Genomic DNA, 15,676 nt, shown 5'->3' on the forward strand with positions numbered 1-15,676 from the left:
AGGCCCAGCGGTCGAACAAACTGAAGATAATCATTCCCCAGAACAGAGTGAGCAACGCCCCTTTATTCCTGCTACAGATACATCCTTCGAGGATTGGACTGGTTCGCAGACTCCCGGATTGGCTTTAGATTCTTCCAGTTCTATCGAATCCGAGACCGAAACGCTGCCAACAGCAAGTGAGTCCGCTGGTCCTCGCGCACACGTGATGCCAAGACAGGGTTTGGTTAGAAAGACGCCCAAAACGGCAGCAGAAGTAGCCCTTTTCGGCCGCCTGCTAACCGTCACATCGTGAAATGGGGTATGAAGAAAGAAGCAAGAGTCAACAGTCTATTAAATGAGTTAGATTTCTATAAATTTTAGTAATCTAATCATGGGCTTTAAGTTAATTAGAAAAGAGATACTACTCGGACTGTTTATAGTAAGATATCCCTTTATTGGTCATCCTATATACAAATTCTCTGGTTTCAAACTTGTTTCTCCTTCAATCAACTCATTGGTTGTTTCTTATCTCACTTATGGCGAAGAACCTGTAGTGCTTCCACTGCTTCCAGTGTTGGAAGCCAAGGTTAACAGTGGCGGCTGGGAGATGGTAAATAAGCGGCGGCAAGGGGAGATAGTATCCAACAAGTCCATGGATCCCCGTGGCCATGGGAACAGCGGCACGAAAACCAGCAGCACGGGATATACAACATGCGGAATGAGATATCAGGATATGTGTATAAAGGCGACGATGTACATAGCGACTACCATTACGGCGGCTTACCCGGCTGCCCCGCAGGACCTGCCGCCACTCGGCCTATAGGGCTGACAGATGCGTGTATGAATAATAATAATAATAATAATAATAATAATTCGGATCGAACTGAATCGGCTTGCCTTGGTAGTTTTGCTTGATAATGACGTTTCCAACAGCCCCAAAAAACTCTTTACGCTGCGCGTCTTCTGCGGATCTCAGTAGCTTCTTCTTGTGCGCCCTGACTCTGTTCCCCGCCTTTATAAACTCCCCGTAGAGATTCGTGCGTTTCCCTTTCTGAAGTTGGTGGTGTATCGCAATCAGTTGGGCGCGAAGCTTATCATGATGAGCAATCAGGTTATTAAGCTCTTTGTCTTTTTCAACCTCTTGCTTTCTGGCATCGCTTAGTTCTTGTGGGGCAGATGGGTCTCAAGTTAGACCTTTGTTGGTAGCTAGTTTCATCAGGGCGTCTCTTGTCGGTGTCCCCATGAAAGCTGACTGAGTATCATCCTGAATTTGGATGTAGTGGGAGAAGGTATCACTCCTCTTGTGACCCATAATAAGTTTTCAGGAATGTTCATCAAGATGTCCTGCAATCAAGGATTAGAATACGCTGATGACCTGGGATGGCCTTTCTTACTGATATTAGCAGCTGCTCCTTTCTGATACTTGTACAAGGACCCTGGATTTTCATCCCCTGCTGACTTAGCAGCAGCAAGCTCATATTCTCGTAAATCCTCGTATGTCCAAGCTTCGGTTGGTGAAGTTACCCAGTTGCCTTTGGAGTCTTTCACAGCCTTTCGGAAAATGGGTATCTCTTTAACATTATCTGCGATGTGTAGTGGAGTGCTGAGCCGATGATCTGGAACCTTAGTGTACTTCCAAATGTCTTGAGGCTTTTTGATATGTTCACTAGCGAATGCACCATCGACAATGGCATATTCTATGATGTCTTGGATAGCGCAGAAGGCGAGATTATCATCTCGCTCAGTGTATACATAAACAGGCCTTAACAATTAGCTGGTTTCAAGAAAGGAACAACGCATGACTTACGCAACACCTCAGTTTCTTTTGCCCTTATTTAGCCTATGCCTAACTCTCATGAGAAGAGTCTGACAGCTCGGCTCTTCCGGGTGTTTGACCATGAAGAGTTCAATATCTTTCCATTTGAGAGCATCCTTCCCTTTTCTCATGTACCCAGAGGACACTACCAATGTCCCAGGACGCGCCGTGGTTGAGGTCATCATCTTCCTCAAAGTACTCAGCTGTTGGCGGCAACGAGCAGTGGGAAATCAGATCCTAGTGACAGCGATGAGATGATAGGTAGAGGAAAGCAGATCATCAATGTTGATTGGTGGCTGTGTTTTTGCACCCAGGTCGAGTTCATAGTCGATGGTAAGAGTTGTGCAAACCAGCTAATTTAGTTAGCCCCGGTCCCTTCTACTAGCATTGGTTTACCTTACCTTGGTCATTCGACGTCTCAGGTCATAGTTGAAAAGCCTGTCCATTTCCTCACACCAGAATATCCTCCAAAATCGAGCAAAGACCAAGAATACTGATTGATACTCAACATTGTGGGTATCGAGATACCACCGGAGGAAACCCTCTATGACTCTTAGCATGATGTTCCGAAGCCAATATTTATAGTCTCCTGGCTGAAGATGCGACGTAAATCTAACTCTCTATAAGTGAGCAGAAGGTCTCAACATGCTAAGGCAACATACTTCTGGAAACTGGTCTTCACAAGCCCAATCTGTGTTCTTGTTGCTTCTGTATAACCAGAGTTAACCTCAGGGTCACTTTCATGTAAAAAAGCATTCCAGTCAACAGTATCTGCTTGTTTTGCTACACCCCGAGGCATTGCGAAACAGGATAAGTCTGAGAAGGATTATGGTTTTGATGGAGACTTACTCAGGATGCTCAGCTTGGAGATTGGATGGCTATTTATTGTCTTTCTAAAACTCATGATGTACGCGCTGTCTGAGTTCTTAGTTTAGGTGTAGACCATGAGCCCTCGGACGCTAGAGCCAAATCAGGTATAGCCAACTTTTTCCAATCTACTCTGCGAAAAGACCACAATTTTTGCACCAAAAGCCACGCACAATCGTGTCCTTTTCATCGTCACCCACATTTACTCCGTACTCTTGGGTGACGCTGAATTACTAGAAGTGGTATAGCGTGCCTATTTAGGTTTAGCGTCCCATTGTCGCTTGGCATCACGGTAATATCGAATCTGGGGAGGAAAAAAGGAGAGGAAATCTATCTGGCGAGTACAGTCTCTATAAACCTTTGTGCGATGCGGCTTGAGCCCTTGTTTGTCCATATTGCTTGTATCGCATCTTTTGGCATGTTGGCACTGTTTGCCTGGTCGTTGAGCCGTCACAGAGACCAGTCATTATCTTGCTGGACTCCCAAGCCGCCATTGCGAGGCTGCAACATACCCAGCCAGGACCAGGCCAAGCATTAGCAATTCAAGCACATGCTATATCCAAGAGATTACACACCCAAGATCGTCAACTCACCATCCAATGGGTTCCAGGACACGCAGGGGTAGAAGGAAACGAAAGAGCTGACCAGGCAGCAAAACTGGCAGCTGGTAAGCCTCCAGGAAGAGGCCCAAGAGAGATCTCTCTAGCCTTTACCTGTAGAGCCCAAACAGAAGCCATCACAACGCAGAAGCAGAGATGGCTTGCTAAGGAGCTCAGCCAACGATCCCAACAAGGTCAATGAATATACAGGCCACAGAAGAACTGGCGGCTCAACCCAACAGCTGCAACAGCTCCCAAGCACCTAGCAAGCTGCTATTTTCAACTGAAGTCAGGACATGCAGCCATTGGAGAACACCTACACCGGATCCAGGCCCAGGAAGATGCAACCTGTAAAGGTTGTGGCTTATCAAGAGAGACAATACATCATCTTCTCTTTGAATGCCGGCAATGGAGACACCAACAGGATAGGCTCTACAAGGACCTGGAGATAGACAGAGTTACAAGACCCACTGCTGCAGAAGAATATCCACAAGGACGACTTTTAGGAGAGCCCAGAGTTACCAGGGCACTACTACAATTCCTAGCCAGCACCAGCATAGCTCTACCCCGAGAACACCTACAGCGAACAGCGGAGAGGGCCCGAAGAGATGATGAATGGGGACTGGAAGCATTGGAGGAGGCAATTAGAACAGGAGAAGGGTAGCAGGGAGGGTAGCCCAAGCTGAGAATCAGCCTAGGCCGCACCCATCCTGCTCCGAAACACAAGGAGAGCACTGTGCTCGAAAGCCCTGCGCATACAGGCGATTTGGGGCGAGGAAAAGGATCAGAGAGATTATAGAAGGGGGCGAGTGCCTCAGGAACTAATGGGGACAAGAGACTGTAGTATAGCAGCTAACCTCGGGTCCATGAATCATGGTCTGTCATAGCTCTAGGGCTCGGTATGGACAATAAACTTGATTCAATAATAATAATAATATTGATAAGACCGTCTCGGTCAATTTTGTTGGTTTGTGTCCATCCACATGTGGGGCGCTGTCGGTCATTATGTTACGGAACAATGGGCCGGAATGATGTCTGGATCGATTTCGAGTTTGATAAGACTAATCCTGGGCCATAGAGAGCATCTCGAGATCACACGCAACACATGCTATACCTGGACCCGCGTATAATTTGCCACTGTTTATGCAAACCTGTTGAGAAGTAGTCCAAGCTGGTATAAGCCATCGGTACGCGGGTCCTGTTCAGAAGGATTCGTGCCGGTTTACTAATGACACCAACTAGTGGTTAGTTATGGAATGGCCGACCACCATCAAGAGACAAGCATTGCCTTTATAAAGAAGACCAGGGCTCAGCTTATGCTTGTCACAAACCAATCTGTATCTCAAAGAATAGCCATAATGTCTCCTATCGCCAGCGTTAGATCTGTCCATTACACCAATAGGCCATTCCGTCGACCGGCATTCCGGTATCACGGGATTTTCCAACCGACTCCGTTGATGCCACTACCATCCCGGATTTAATCCACTTCAACTGTCAATATAACCCTGATCATCTTTTCGTCTTGCAAGAAGTGAGTCATCGGGAAAATCTTATCCGCATAAATTTCGGAGATCTCAAGGATGCCACGGTTGCTTGTGCACAACGACTCGCCAAGTCACTTAACACAACTCGACCCGGTAATAGAGACGCGGATGCGAGAAGACCGGCTGCTTTGTTTTTTGGAAAGCGACGTGGTGCTCTTTATCCATCTCACCGCACTGTTATACCTCGAGATTCCGGGATGTCCCCATGTTCAGTTGGAGCTGAAAAAATATGCTAATTGTGGGTTCAGGTTGTACTCGTGTCCATTCGACTAAGTCCTGTTGCCATCACGCATTTACTCCGTTCCTGCTCAACGTAGGCCATCGTGCTTTCGCCGGGAACCCAAAGTGTAGCTGAGAAAGCTATGGAGCATGTAGAGCAGAAATTGAGCTTGCTTATCAGGACGCCATACCAGACCCTAATGGAACTCGCGAGGGCCGAGCCGGTCAAGGATTTCACACCGCCAATGGTTTGTAGTGATCAAGTTGGGACGTTGATCCTGCACTCGTCAGGGACAACCGGCTTGCCCAGGCCGATCCTGCTGTCAATTTGAACCTCGTAGCTTTCCATCGCTTCTTGGATGGCAGCACTTACGTCGCTGATCCGGACATCAACACCGGCATTCTAACGAGCATTAGCGATACTAAAAATGCAGACTTGCCACGAAAGTATGGTCACCTTGATACCAGTGTTTGTAGCGTCCTTCACTGCAGCGAACAGATTGTCATATACTGGATCAAATGGCATGGTGAACGCACTGTCAACTATCCAACCGTTGATATGGACACCAAAATCGACCTTCATGACGTCGCTCTCCTGTAGGAAGTTTTCCTTCTGACCAGGATTTGGCGTGTAATGCGCAACGCAATTATTCAGCACCAACCCGATGGGAAATCCCATTCCAGACTCAAGGCCCTGTCCAGCTTCGAGGCCGGCATTATCGAGCAGCGCTCTAACGCTATCCTCAATGCCTACTGCGATGTCTGTGAGAGCCTGGCCGGGCCGAACACTGTCCTGCACCAAGCCCCGGACCTGGCGATGGACCTCTGCTACTTTGCGATAGTTGTTGAGAAAGCTGTCATCGTGAATGTGCGGGCGGGCCAAATAGCGGTCCTCAGCTGTCGTGCGCGCCGTATTCTCGACCACGGATCCAAAGCTCTGAATCTCGCCGCTTGGATACTGACCACTAGGGAAGAGATTCTTCAAAGGAACTTGTGGTGGGAATGACTGCTTCACGGATGGAGTTTTCTTCTTGGGTTTCTCTTTGCGTTTCTTCTTAGAAGAAGTTGACGGTGTAGCTTGGGATATCAGCGACAGGGTAGCAGAGCTGGCCTTGTCCCCGTCGTCGTCGTCGTCTTCTCCGCCACCGTCGCCCAGGGTAACATCGCCGTCCCGGGAAAGATGTGTGCCTTGTGGTTCACCGCCGGCAGCAATGGCATTGCCAGTGTCGGACGGATGACCTGGTGAGGTTAGCACCATATAAATTCAAAAATGAGGTAGATACATATCACCATTTGGCTGATTATCATGATCTGGAGACTCAGAACCCATTTCGACATCAAGAGATAATTGGTTCAGGAATCCGTGGTGGATGAGAAGGAAAATACGAGGCCGCAAAATTGAAACTCGAAGAGAAATGAGGCGAAGGCGGGGTGACACCTTTCCTTTTCGGGCGATCACTGGTGCTAACTTTGAAGTATGTTTACTGTCTACTTCTACTGCTCATTCCTCTTCTCTCTCTCCATCAACTTGCACTTGCAACCAACTAACTCAGCATCTTCGAATCTCCCGACACCAACATGAAAACAACCAGCAGCCCATTATCCGCGCAGCAAGGCATCATTACCTATTTATATATAAAGCGTTAGGTTCATGGCGAGCAGCTGGATAGCCGTCGGGAATATAAATATATTCTCGCTACCAATTGATTTCTTACAATTTAAAGGCTAAGATACAAACGTGGAATTGACGATCCCACTTTAGACCCCAGAAAACCATGTCCCAAATAGGGCATTGAAATAGTAGAATAGTACTATGCAGAACTATATCTCAATATATAGAACAAATCCATGAACCACCACGAGAGATGGCACAGATACGTGCTGGACTACTTCGCCATGTCCCCAGACCGAGATACCGCCCATTGACGACATGATACGTCCCAACCAGGTGCATCTTCCTGCTCTCCTCACTATCCCTCGAGTAAACATCATATATTGCTTGAGGAATCTTCCGCTGGACGATATAGCTGATCTGACCAGGGAATATCGTTGCCTGCTGACAACTTTCTAGCTTGGTCTGCCAATCTTCCGGCGAGAGTTCGTCACCAAAGAGGATGCCCGCGCCTTTCCCACTCCGAATCGGTTTCAGGATGAAGTTGTCTTTGAGATTCGGGTTGTGGTGACAGTCCTTCTTGAGCTGGGAGATTTCAGAAGATCCTGGGATGAAGGTCGTTGAGATACCCTCTCGAAGAATCTCAGCCTGTTTTGGAGTCAGAACCCCGTGGCGATGGACGAGAGCATCGAGTTCCTGAAGAATAATTCCTAGCATACGCTTGTCATGCACGAGTAAAATGACACGCAGATCATTGAAGCAGCGCAGGGACAAGTGGCGGAGGACCTTAATGGGCATTGCCCGCAGCTCCCGTTGATGAAGTTCTAGGTTGACTTGATGAACATCCTCAAGTCGTTCGCCCTCTAATTCAAAGACGGTCGATTCCGGCGATGTTATTGCATCTGAAGGGATGACACAGCACAGCTTCTGACCCAGAGGTGCCTTGTCACATGGGACTAAGCGTAGATCTTCAGGAGTGATGAATCGAGGGCGGATCCCAGTCCGCTGTTCAGCCGCCCAAGCCAATAGCCAGATGTCAATTCCATGCTCTTCCCCTTTGAGAAGATGCAGGGGCTTGGATGTGTCGACAAGAGTCAGTAGCTCATTGATTGTCTAAACGTCATCAGTCTCATATCATCACTGCGAACCATTTGCGTCTATAACTCACCTCCTCACAATCTGCTGCTCCCCGGAAACCCTTTTCCCGTGCACCCAAATCATCCAAGGCACGCTGGCCATACGCTCCATGAAAAAAACCATTCCAGCAGAATCGAGCATTGATCTCACAAATGCGGAACTGCTCGCGAGTCCCGCCGGGCTTGGACGCATCTACAACATCCTCAATCAGAAAGTCAGGTCGCCAGGATCCCAGACATTCATCGAATGGGCGGGTTGTCCCGGCTGGCAAGGCTTCCATCCACTGCAAACTTTGATCAGATTTATTAAGGTGTTTTCATTCAGAAGATGATCTCTTACCCGCAAAAGACTCTCTTCATAAGGCTCAATTGGCATACGCGCAGGGAAATTGGCCTTGGTATCCGACCACCACCGATTAACAATGTTCACAATTGCTGCCCTGAGAGCTTCATGAATAGCACTGATATGATCAATGTGGTCTTCGACTGTGACCAGCATCGGATGTGAATGCGCCGTGGCAGACCCCTCGGGCCATACTGATGCCGGACATGACCGGAGTAGGCTTGCTGTGCATCTCTCCCGGTCTTTTTTCCGGTCAGAAGGGTTAACCTCAGCAGGAGAGCTCAGTTGCTTGTGAGTGCTAACTCCGAGACATATTTGTTGGACGCGCATTTTGGGCTCGTTATGTATGGGATTGTTATTAAAGTAGTGTTCGCAGTGAAGACAGCAGGCTCCAGTCGTACCTTATAAACCTGGGACCCATTGTCAGCTACGGAGCAATCACATACTGGAGAAGCTACTACTGGATCGCATATTTTGCATGATAAAACACGGTAAAGATGTTCATCCCACCTGTTTTTGTGCTCCGTACTTGTATGGTAAGCTGAACTGTGGATCCATCTATGTATCTACGCTAGTAAATTATACGGCAAGATACATCCCGCAAAAAGAAAGCTAGATTCAGCTGAGATGAATTTGGAAAAGATAAGCCTAACATAATCCCAGCTGAGTGTCCGGGTTTGTTTTACTATCTCCATTTGTAAATCATAGGTCTAGACAGCAATCATGTTCTTCTTACCCCAGAAACATACAGCCGTATATTCGGCCACTGATCCAGAAGGGTCACTGAAAGATGCCAGCAAAGGCAAAGTAGTTATTGTCGCCGGGGCGGGTAGGGGAATAGGCAAGGTATGTATACTCAACTCGTAATTGTACGTGATATGTGCTAACCAAGGAGTCCAGGCTATGGCCCATACCTTTGCCGCCACTGGGGTCCGCGGCCTGGTCCTGATATCACGAACAAAAGCCCAATTAGAACAGACCGGTTCAGAGATCCGGACTGCTTATCCAGAATGCGTGGTCAGGGCATTCGCTCTCAACATCAGTCAGCCAGACGCTGTCCGAGAAGTTTTCGAGCAGAGCGCTTCTACCTTTGGCCAGGCTGACGTCCTCTTGGCAAATGCAGGTACAGCTGGAATTGTATTTGCATGTATTACTAGTGTTACTAGATGTGTTTTTTCAGTCAAACACGGAAGAAGCTCTGATCAATAGTTCGACAAGTCACATTTCAATACGCCAAAAAGCAACGCATAGCTGTACACCAAAACCAAAGTTGCTAGAAATAAAAAGAATTATCAAATGGTCGAGCATCCCATCGGACTCGTCGCAAATGTCGATTAGGATCCTTGACTTGATTTCGCGCATGTAACCACCGTCTGTTATCCATGAGGATGATCGATCCGCGCGGCAAATCTTGTGCCGTGAGATCCAGGATGTGCACGGTCGAAGTGGGTCTGAGCAGAACAAGTTTTAGCTCCTCCAGCGCCTCTGCCGCCTGCGGGTTCAAGGGAGTGACGATGTCTTCACGAAAGCGAAGCTGAGTGGACTTGCCGTCGGGACTCGTCGTTAGGAGACTCCCAACAATGTATTCGTCATAGGGGCTCTTTTTGAACTCGGGAGGGACGGAAATTCGATAATTCGGGCTGAATAACCACTCCTTGGCGAAGGGGGAGAGAAGGGCGAGGAATTGGTCGACTTTGAGCACGGATAGAGTACCGCCACCACGAGTATCCGGTTGCAAGATATGCAAGGCAAAGAATCGGGGCGGGTAAGCTTCGTAGCTGCAGTCTGTATGCCACGGGAATTCTTCCATCGTTTCGGATCGAGCCTGGCAGTTTTGGAGACTTTCGGGTGTTGGACGGATGTCCCACATCCATCCACGATTGGCGCTGTGGGTGATTGGTAGGCCATGGTCATGGTTCTTGTGGAGGTTCAGGATGAGAGATTGGATGTAGTTGCTGTCATTGTCGGCAAAGGAAAGCTGGATACGTAGGATGGCATCGTGTTGAAGGATGCGGTTGACGGTGGTATGGTGAGAGGGGAGAGAGGCAACATCTGGATCGGGGACAGTAAGGTATGGAATGGAGGATATTCGACCTGATCTTTTAGCTGCTGATAACCAAGTATGTGGGAGGAATTAGCTTACAGGTTGAGGTATGTCTTAACCTACTTGCTGCTTGTAGAGGCCGTACTAATCGCTGCATCTTGGAGAATAATCATATGGCAATTGATCAGATAACATATGTATGATATATACTCCGGAGCACAGACAGTACGTACCAGCAGCTGAACCGCATGGCGATTCATGACTGTTATATGTACTTTGTACAGCAGTAGCTTTTGTTCTTTACCAGTATTCCATGCAATGCTGATCTACTGTATTGCCCGGTAAAAGTGGACCGCACCTTTCACTAGTAATATTATGAGTACATAGCAATATTACAATACTCAGCCAGCCTCAACATCTGTTGAGCCTTTTATTTTTTTTATTTGTAATAATATATATTTTTTATTTTTCTCTCTGGACTTCTATCAATAACTCGTACACCCATCGCACACTATCATGGATCTCTTCTCAATACCGAAATATACTCTCCAAGATATCCTGGCCGTGGCTGCTATCCATCCTTTCTATAACTCCCATGTCCGATTTCCACCAACAGACCCTCAAATCAAAGAGGCCATCCGCAATGTACGAGAGAAGGGATGCCCAGCTTTGACCAGCTTGCCTCTAACTCATAAGGACAATCTGTAAGCTACATGTTTCAACATTGAATCATAATTTACTAAATCATATAGATATCAGACCATCCAAAGATTAATAGCAGACAATGACCCGGACAATGTTTTCCGCCACGCTTGCTATATCAGCACCACCGGCGGTGGCTCAGGAGGGCTTCCAATGTTTTATCTCACTGATACATGGGAGAATCGCATCCAGAGAATGTCAATGGGCAAGTTAATCCGACAAGGTGGTCTTATCGTACCGGGTGACTGTGTCTTAACTGTGCATACATCAGGGAACTTATACAGGTGTGTTTCGCAGAACCTTCAGATGAGTTCCGACTAACAATCTTCAGATCCCTAGACTTGACAGCGGAAATACTAGAGAACGCCGGCGGAACAGTCTACTGTGCTGGCCATCTCATGCCACATGCAGAAGTAATGCGGTTAGTCTCTGGCTTCCGCATTAATGTCATCAGCGGCGATTCGAGTCAGATCCTACAATTTGCCTTGCATGTGTCCACACTACCTGACTCGGAGCGCAAATCAATTCATATCAACAAGATCTTCTACACATCTGAGCCGCTGGTGCGATCGCAACGGGCGTTCATCAATTCGGTGTTCGGTGGTGATGTATTGATCTACTCAATGTTCGGAAGTGCCGAAAGTGGTCCTTGGGCTGTGATGAACCCTGCTGTGACGGGGTATAGGGAAGATGATGACGCGGCTGACTTCATATTCGATACTCGCGATACCATCGTCGAGGTTTTGCCTCGAACAGTGGGTGAAGGCTCTGCTGGGGATGGCATAGAACCTCTTCGGGACGGTGAACTTGGTGTTCTTGCAACAACTTCACTCCAACGTCTCCGGAATCCTCTAATTCGGTACCTAACAGGAGACGTCGGTTCATTGCATCCACTGCCAAAGACAAATCTCATTGATCCGGAAGAAGCTCAACACTTCAAAGTCCTTCGAATGCAAGGACGCGATAAACGGTTCAGCTTTGAGTGGCAAGGGGAATATTACGACTTCAAGGTTATCCGTGATTTGATACAATCGGATGAATTCTCCGTTTTGCAGTGGCAGATTATTCGCAGTGAAACGTCGATCCATACGCATAATCTTCAAATCCGACTTCTCCAGGGCCAATATAATGATCGGAGACTGTCTGATGATGTTCTGGTTTGGAAACTGAAGAAGTTCTTCAATGTCGTCCCAGATATAGAAGGATACTTCCAAGTTACTTTTGTTTCGGGCTTACAAGAGTTTGAGCGCAGCAAGACCGGCAATAAAGTGATGCATTACTTGGATTTCAAGAGCTGAAAGAAATGTATATATATATATTACTAGCAGTCTCACGCATGTCAACTTCATTGTTATCGAGTTCCATTCGATCATTTGTTTATATCGTCAGAATGGTATAGCTGCAAGAAGGGCATTTTGTTTGAGTGCACAGAAAACAGAGATATATAAACCCGAATGCCAATCGATTTCTTACCATATATAGTAGTTCTTTCCATTCCCAAAAAGGGTCTTGACGCAAGAGAAATAATCGTGACATGGTTCCCGACAATCTCAATCTAGACCTCAGTTTCCCGAAATAGGAAATTTAGCCGCAATCTATATAGAAGCGCAGTCCTCAATCATCCACAAAGAAATCTCTTTCACCGTCTAGAAGCTCCTTTTAATTCGATCAAAATTGGGTAACCAACATGTGAGCATATTCCGCAGGAACAATTCGGAGAGAATCGATATACAAAGCACATGACTGAAAGCGATATCTGATGAAAGTCAAGAAGGATTAATAGTCGGCCCGTTTACCGAGTCCGGCAGATTCCTGATATAGGACAGCGTGTGCGCACCTTTAGATAGACAAGCACTCACTCTATTATCTACGGTATCTATTCATCCTGCATACGGGTTGCATTCCACGTGCCCCATAATAGATTTCCTGCAGGTGAGACATGTGTTCGGCATCTCCGGATTTTCTATCCACTTGTCTATGCACTTCTTGCAAAACAGGTGCCCGCATAGAAGGATAACCCATCGATCCGGCTGCTGGACACAGATTGTGCACTCGAAAATATGCCTTTGAGTTTCTTGGCCAAGCTCCTCTTTTACTTTCCAATGCCTCTCCTGCTCCTGTTGAAGTTTCCTGGAGCTTTTGGTTTTTGTGGTGAGAATCACACAGCTTCTCTTGCAGCTGTTGAACTTAGCGCTCAAGTGTCTTTTGGAGCTTCTTATAGGCAGACTCTCACTAATTTGTTAGCCAAGGAAGAAGATCATGCCAGAGGCTCATACCAGAATTGACGTGATAGACTTCCCATCCGTCGTGTTTCTTTTGCGTTTGCGTGCAGGGGATGTTGTCACATCATCAGTCGCATCATCCATCGTGTCTGCCCATCCTTGGTAACTGTAATCAGGCTGAGAAGCCCTCTGAGGTCGTGAGCAACCTTGCTCGAGACCTGGTGCTTCTTCATCATCGGGTATAGTAATTGCATTTGGATGGTACTTCATCGTGCTGTCAGTGTTGCGGAGGTCGCAGAAAGAAATGACGCGGCCGGGCAAGGGGAGAAAGAGGAAAATGAAAGAGTGCCACCAGCCAGGGGAAAGACGCCCTTTATGTAACCAAGGACCAACAGTCATGGAGTCAGCCCTGGGAGGTAACTGGACATGATTTTGGCGCGTGATATCCCAAGCGATATATTATGATTGGACCTCAGATGGTGACGAGGCTGTAGCGTTTCATGCGCTGCACGCATGGATGTCCAAGCATAAATATCAGCCTTGGAACGGTCGACGGTCTCTCCGCGCTGTCTCGTCCACGAGCTCAGATCAAGGGGTTGCCAGTCGAACCCCGTCTGGCTGATCTGGCGAGGCAGACAGTGCAAGTGCGGCCCTGGTGGACAGGTCTCTTGCAATCAGGGCTTGCTACTAGTCCTCGTCACCGGAACGTCACGTCGGCATTTCAACGTGATGCATATCCATCGCCCCCCTGGCTGGCGGGGAGAAGACAAATTAAAACGCACTATTCGAAATTCATTCGCATGAGGTTTGAGCTAACTCTTGTGGGTTCTGCACAGTCTCTTTCTATCTTTTTAAGGGGCCCTCGAACAAGATCGTTCCAGAATTCAGGCGACCTATTGGTCTGATGTTTGGACTTGAAATTGCATTTGGTACAGTTTCTAGGTTTCGTGATAGTCATTTTGATTGAGCGGAAGAAAGAGAAGAGGAAGACCTTTAGAAACTGTGAAAGGAAAAATGGAATGTACATTGAAATCAGTCTTCTGGGTATTTAAAGAGCTATTTGACTTGTATTCAAAGCCATGATGGAAGCGCTTCCCAGTATGAAACTATAGATAAATTAGGTGTAAACGTTGCTGGTGAGCGTATTTGTGCTCTACCTGTTCAGGAAATTTAACAGTGGCCGTTTTAAAGCGGCGACGCCAGGACGGAAATGCCACGAAAATGTACCTTAACGCCACGACGTTTTATGGCCTTTCCGGCGTCACCCTGAGTTACTCCGTAGTATGGTGAAGATATCACCTCTCACCGCCTTATGATAACCACCCGGCAGAACGACAAAAGCCGCGATCACGGCGCCTCGAGATCTTCAACCATCCTCCTTTTTTCCGGCCCTGAGAAAGCAATCTTGCGGCAGGACCTTTTTGATTAATTTGCCTATATCTAGCCGCATTGAATGCGCTACTTACTTGCTCTACGTGATCTTCGCTCGAATCGAGAGTCAGACATTACAGCTCCATCCGAGCGTGCTGAGAAAGGGATTGATCGATCTTTCTTCGTGATAGTGAAGGAGCGGAAGAACAAGGGACACCTCTCCCTTCCATACGACCTCTCCGCACATTGAATCTATCCCGGTAACCGACTTCCCTTGACTGTCTCCATCGTCCTCGACTTCACTCCTACCATCTCGCTTCGACGAACCACCGACAAACTTCTCACCATGGAAGCACCCACAAAACCACCCTCCACCTCCCTCCCCTCCACAAACCCCCCGAGCGTCGAAGTCGCCTACAAACGCAAATGCATCGCCCTCAAGAAACGCCTCAACGAAATCGAGTCCGAAAACGAGCTCATGCGCGTCCGCAACAGACGAGGCTGGAAGTATATCCAGAAAATGCGTCTAGAATCATGCATCCTGCTCGACCGGCTCGCGAAAGTCACGGGGATGGCCGAGGAGGCGCAGGCCGCTGGTGGTGTCACTCCGGAGTTGCGCGCAAAGGCCGCGGCTATGATGTCTAATGCGCCGACTCTGGAGGATGAGAGTAAACCCGGGGCTGGGGCGTCTGCTGTTGCGGGGAATGGGGCGCCATATTTGGACGATGAGACGGAGGGGAGTTCAGAGGAAGCGCCGCCTACAGTATGTTTTTTGACAACTTAATCTCCGTGGACTATTACCCTGATTGATTCATGTCTAACTCAGCATAGCCACAAGACCGGCCGCTCCGCACCAAACGACGAAACAGGATAGCAACGTGCAAGGAAGACGAAGGCTGGGACGAGGATGGGATGGGTCCCGGCCATCCGACAGTCTGGAGATCTCCGAAATGGCGTTCGCCGATGCCACCCGCGCCTAAGCAGGAGGAATTGACATCCTCGTTCCGCATTCAAACAGGAAGCAACGGCGGTCCGGCATCTAGTCGTCGTCCAAGTGCCCAAGATACCCAGAACGGTAATGGAAATGGAAATGGTATTGCGGACGTTCCAGCCGCGCCAGCGGATGCTCCGACGACACCGATGGATATGGATATGGATACCAAGGAGCCGAAGGTTGAAGGGCAGGGTTGATTTGCGCCGTGCGTGGTGTTATTTCTCGATT

The 15,676-nt window shown here is 48.0% G+C and overlaps 7 protein-coding genes across 7 annotated transcripts; 3 read left to right on the forward strand and 4 right to left on the reverse strand.

Moving 5' to 3' along the window:
- Window positions 1–796: 796 nt before the first annotated feature.
- On the reverse strand, window positions 797–2,241 carry ASPGLDRAFT_69288 (uncharacterized protein; the record flags this gene model as incomplete). The annotated part of the gene is made up of 6 exons (XM_022549352.1): window positions 797–1,161; window positions 1,374–1,595; window positions 1,647–1,719; window positions 1,831–1,998; window positions 2,041–2,148; window positions 2,197–2,241. 6 exons carry the CDS (start codon window positions 2,239–2,241, stop codon window positions 797–799), a joined length of 981 nt encoding a protein of 326 aa, XP_022397180.1.
- A 3,042-nt stretch (window positions 2,242–5,283) lies between these two features.
- Window positions 5,284–6,282, reverse strand: ASPGLDRAFT_134644 (uncharacterized protein; the record flags this gene model as incomplete). The annotated part of the gene is made up of 2 exons (XM_022541312.1): window positions 5,284–5,427; window positions 5,482–6,282. 2 exons carry the CDS (start codon window positions 6,280–6,282, stop codon window positions 5,284–5,286), a joined length of 945 nt encoding a protein of 314 aa, XP_022397181.1.
- A 434-nt stretch (window positions 6,283–6,716) lies between these two features.
- ASPGLDRAFT_51313 (uncharacterized protein) lies at window positions 6,717–8,571 on the reverse strand. Its single transcript, XM_022547503.1, has 3 exons — window positions 8,113–8,571; window positions 7,805–8,056; window positions 6,717–7,749 (listed from the first exon to the last, which is right to left on the reverse strand). The coding sequence occupies exons 1-3, from the start codon at window positions 8,443–8,445 to the stop codon at window positions 6,853–6,855; spliced, it is 1,482 nt and encodes a 493-aa protein (XP_022397182.1). The 5' UTR covers window positions 8,446–8,571; the 3' UTR covers window positions 6,717–6,852.
- Window positions 8,572–8,776: 205 nt separating this feature from the next.
- ASPGLDRAFT_844212 (SDR family NAD(P)-dependent oxidoreductase) lies at window positions 8,777–9,356 on the forward strand. Its single transcript, XM_022550276.1, has 2 exons — window positions 8,777–8,961; window positions 9,016–9,356. Exons 1-2 carry the CDS (start codon window positions 8,839–8,841, stop codon window positions 9,322–9,324), a joined length of 432 nt encoding a protein of 143 aa, XP_022397183.1. The 5' UTR covers window positions 8,777–8,838; the 3' UTR covers window positions 9,325–9,356.
- Window positions 9,357–9,388: 32 nt separating this feature from the next.
- Window positions 9,389–10,316, reverse strand: ASPGLDRAFT_38856 (uncharacterized protein; the record flags this gene model as incomplete). Its single annotated transcript, XM_022544993.1, has 2 exons — window positions 9,389–10,209; window positions 10,259–10,316. The coding sequence occupies 2 exons, from the start codon at window positions 10,314–10,316 to the stop codon at window positions 9,389–9,391; spliced, it is 879 nt and encodes a 292-aa protein (XP_022397184.1).
- Window positions 10,317–10,659: 343 nt separating this feature from the next.
- ASPGLDRAFT_84992 (uncharacterized protein) lies at window positions 10,660–12,330 on the forward strand. Its single transcript, XM_022550306.1, has 3 exons — window positions 10,660–10,863; window positions 10,912–11,145; window positions 11,193–12,330. The coding sequence occupies exons 1-3, from the start codon at window positions 10,676–10,678 to the stop codon at window positions 12,157–12,159; spliced, it is 1,389 nt and encodes a 462-aa protein (XP_022397185.1). The 5' UTR covers window positions 10,660–10,675; the 3' UTR covers window positions 12,160–12,330.
- A 2,131-nt stretch (window positions 12,331–14,461) lies between these two features.
- ASPGLDRAFT_51319 (uncharacterized protein) lies at window positions 14,462–15,654 on the forward strand. Its single transcript, XM_022547504.1, has 2 exons — window positions 14,462–15,217; window positions 15,286–15,654. The coding sequence occupies exons 1-2, from the start codon at window positions 14,801–14,803 to the stop codon at window positions 15,643–15,645; spliced, it is 777 nt and encodes a 258-aa protein (XP_022397186.1). The 5' UTR covers window positions 14,462–14,800; the 3' UTR covers window positions 15,646–15,654.
- Window positions 15,655–15,676: the final 22 nt, after the last annotated feature.

Source organism: Aspergillus glaucus, assembly GCF_001890805.1.
Source record: "Aspergillus glaucus CBS 516.65 unplaced genomic scaffold ASPGLscaffold_23, whole genome shotgun sequence".
NCBI classification, from domain to species: domain Eukaryota; kingdom Fungi; phylum Ascomycota; class Eurotiomycetes; order Eurotiales; family Aspergillaceae; genus Aspergillus; species Aspergillus glaucus.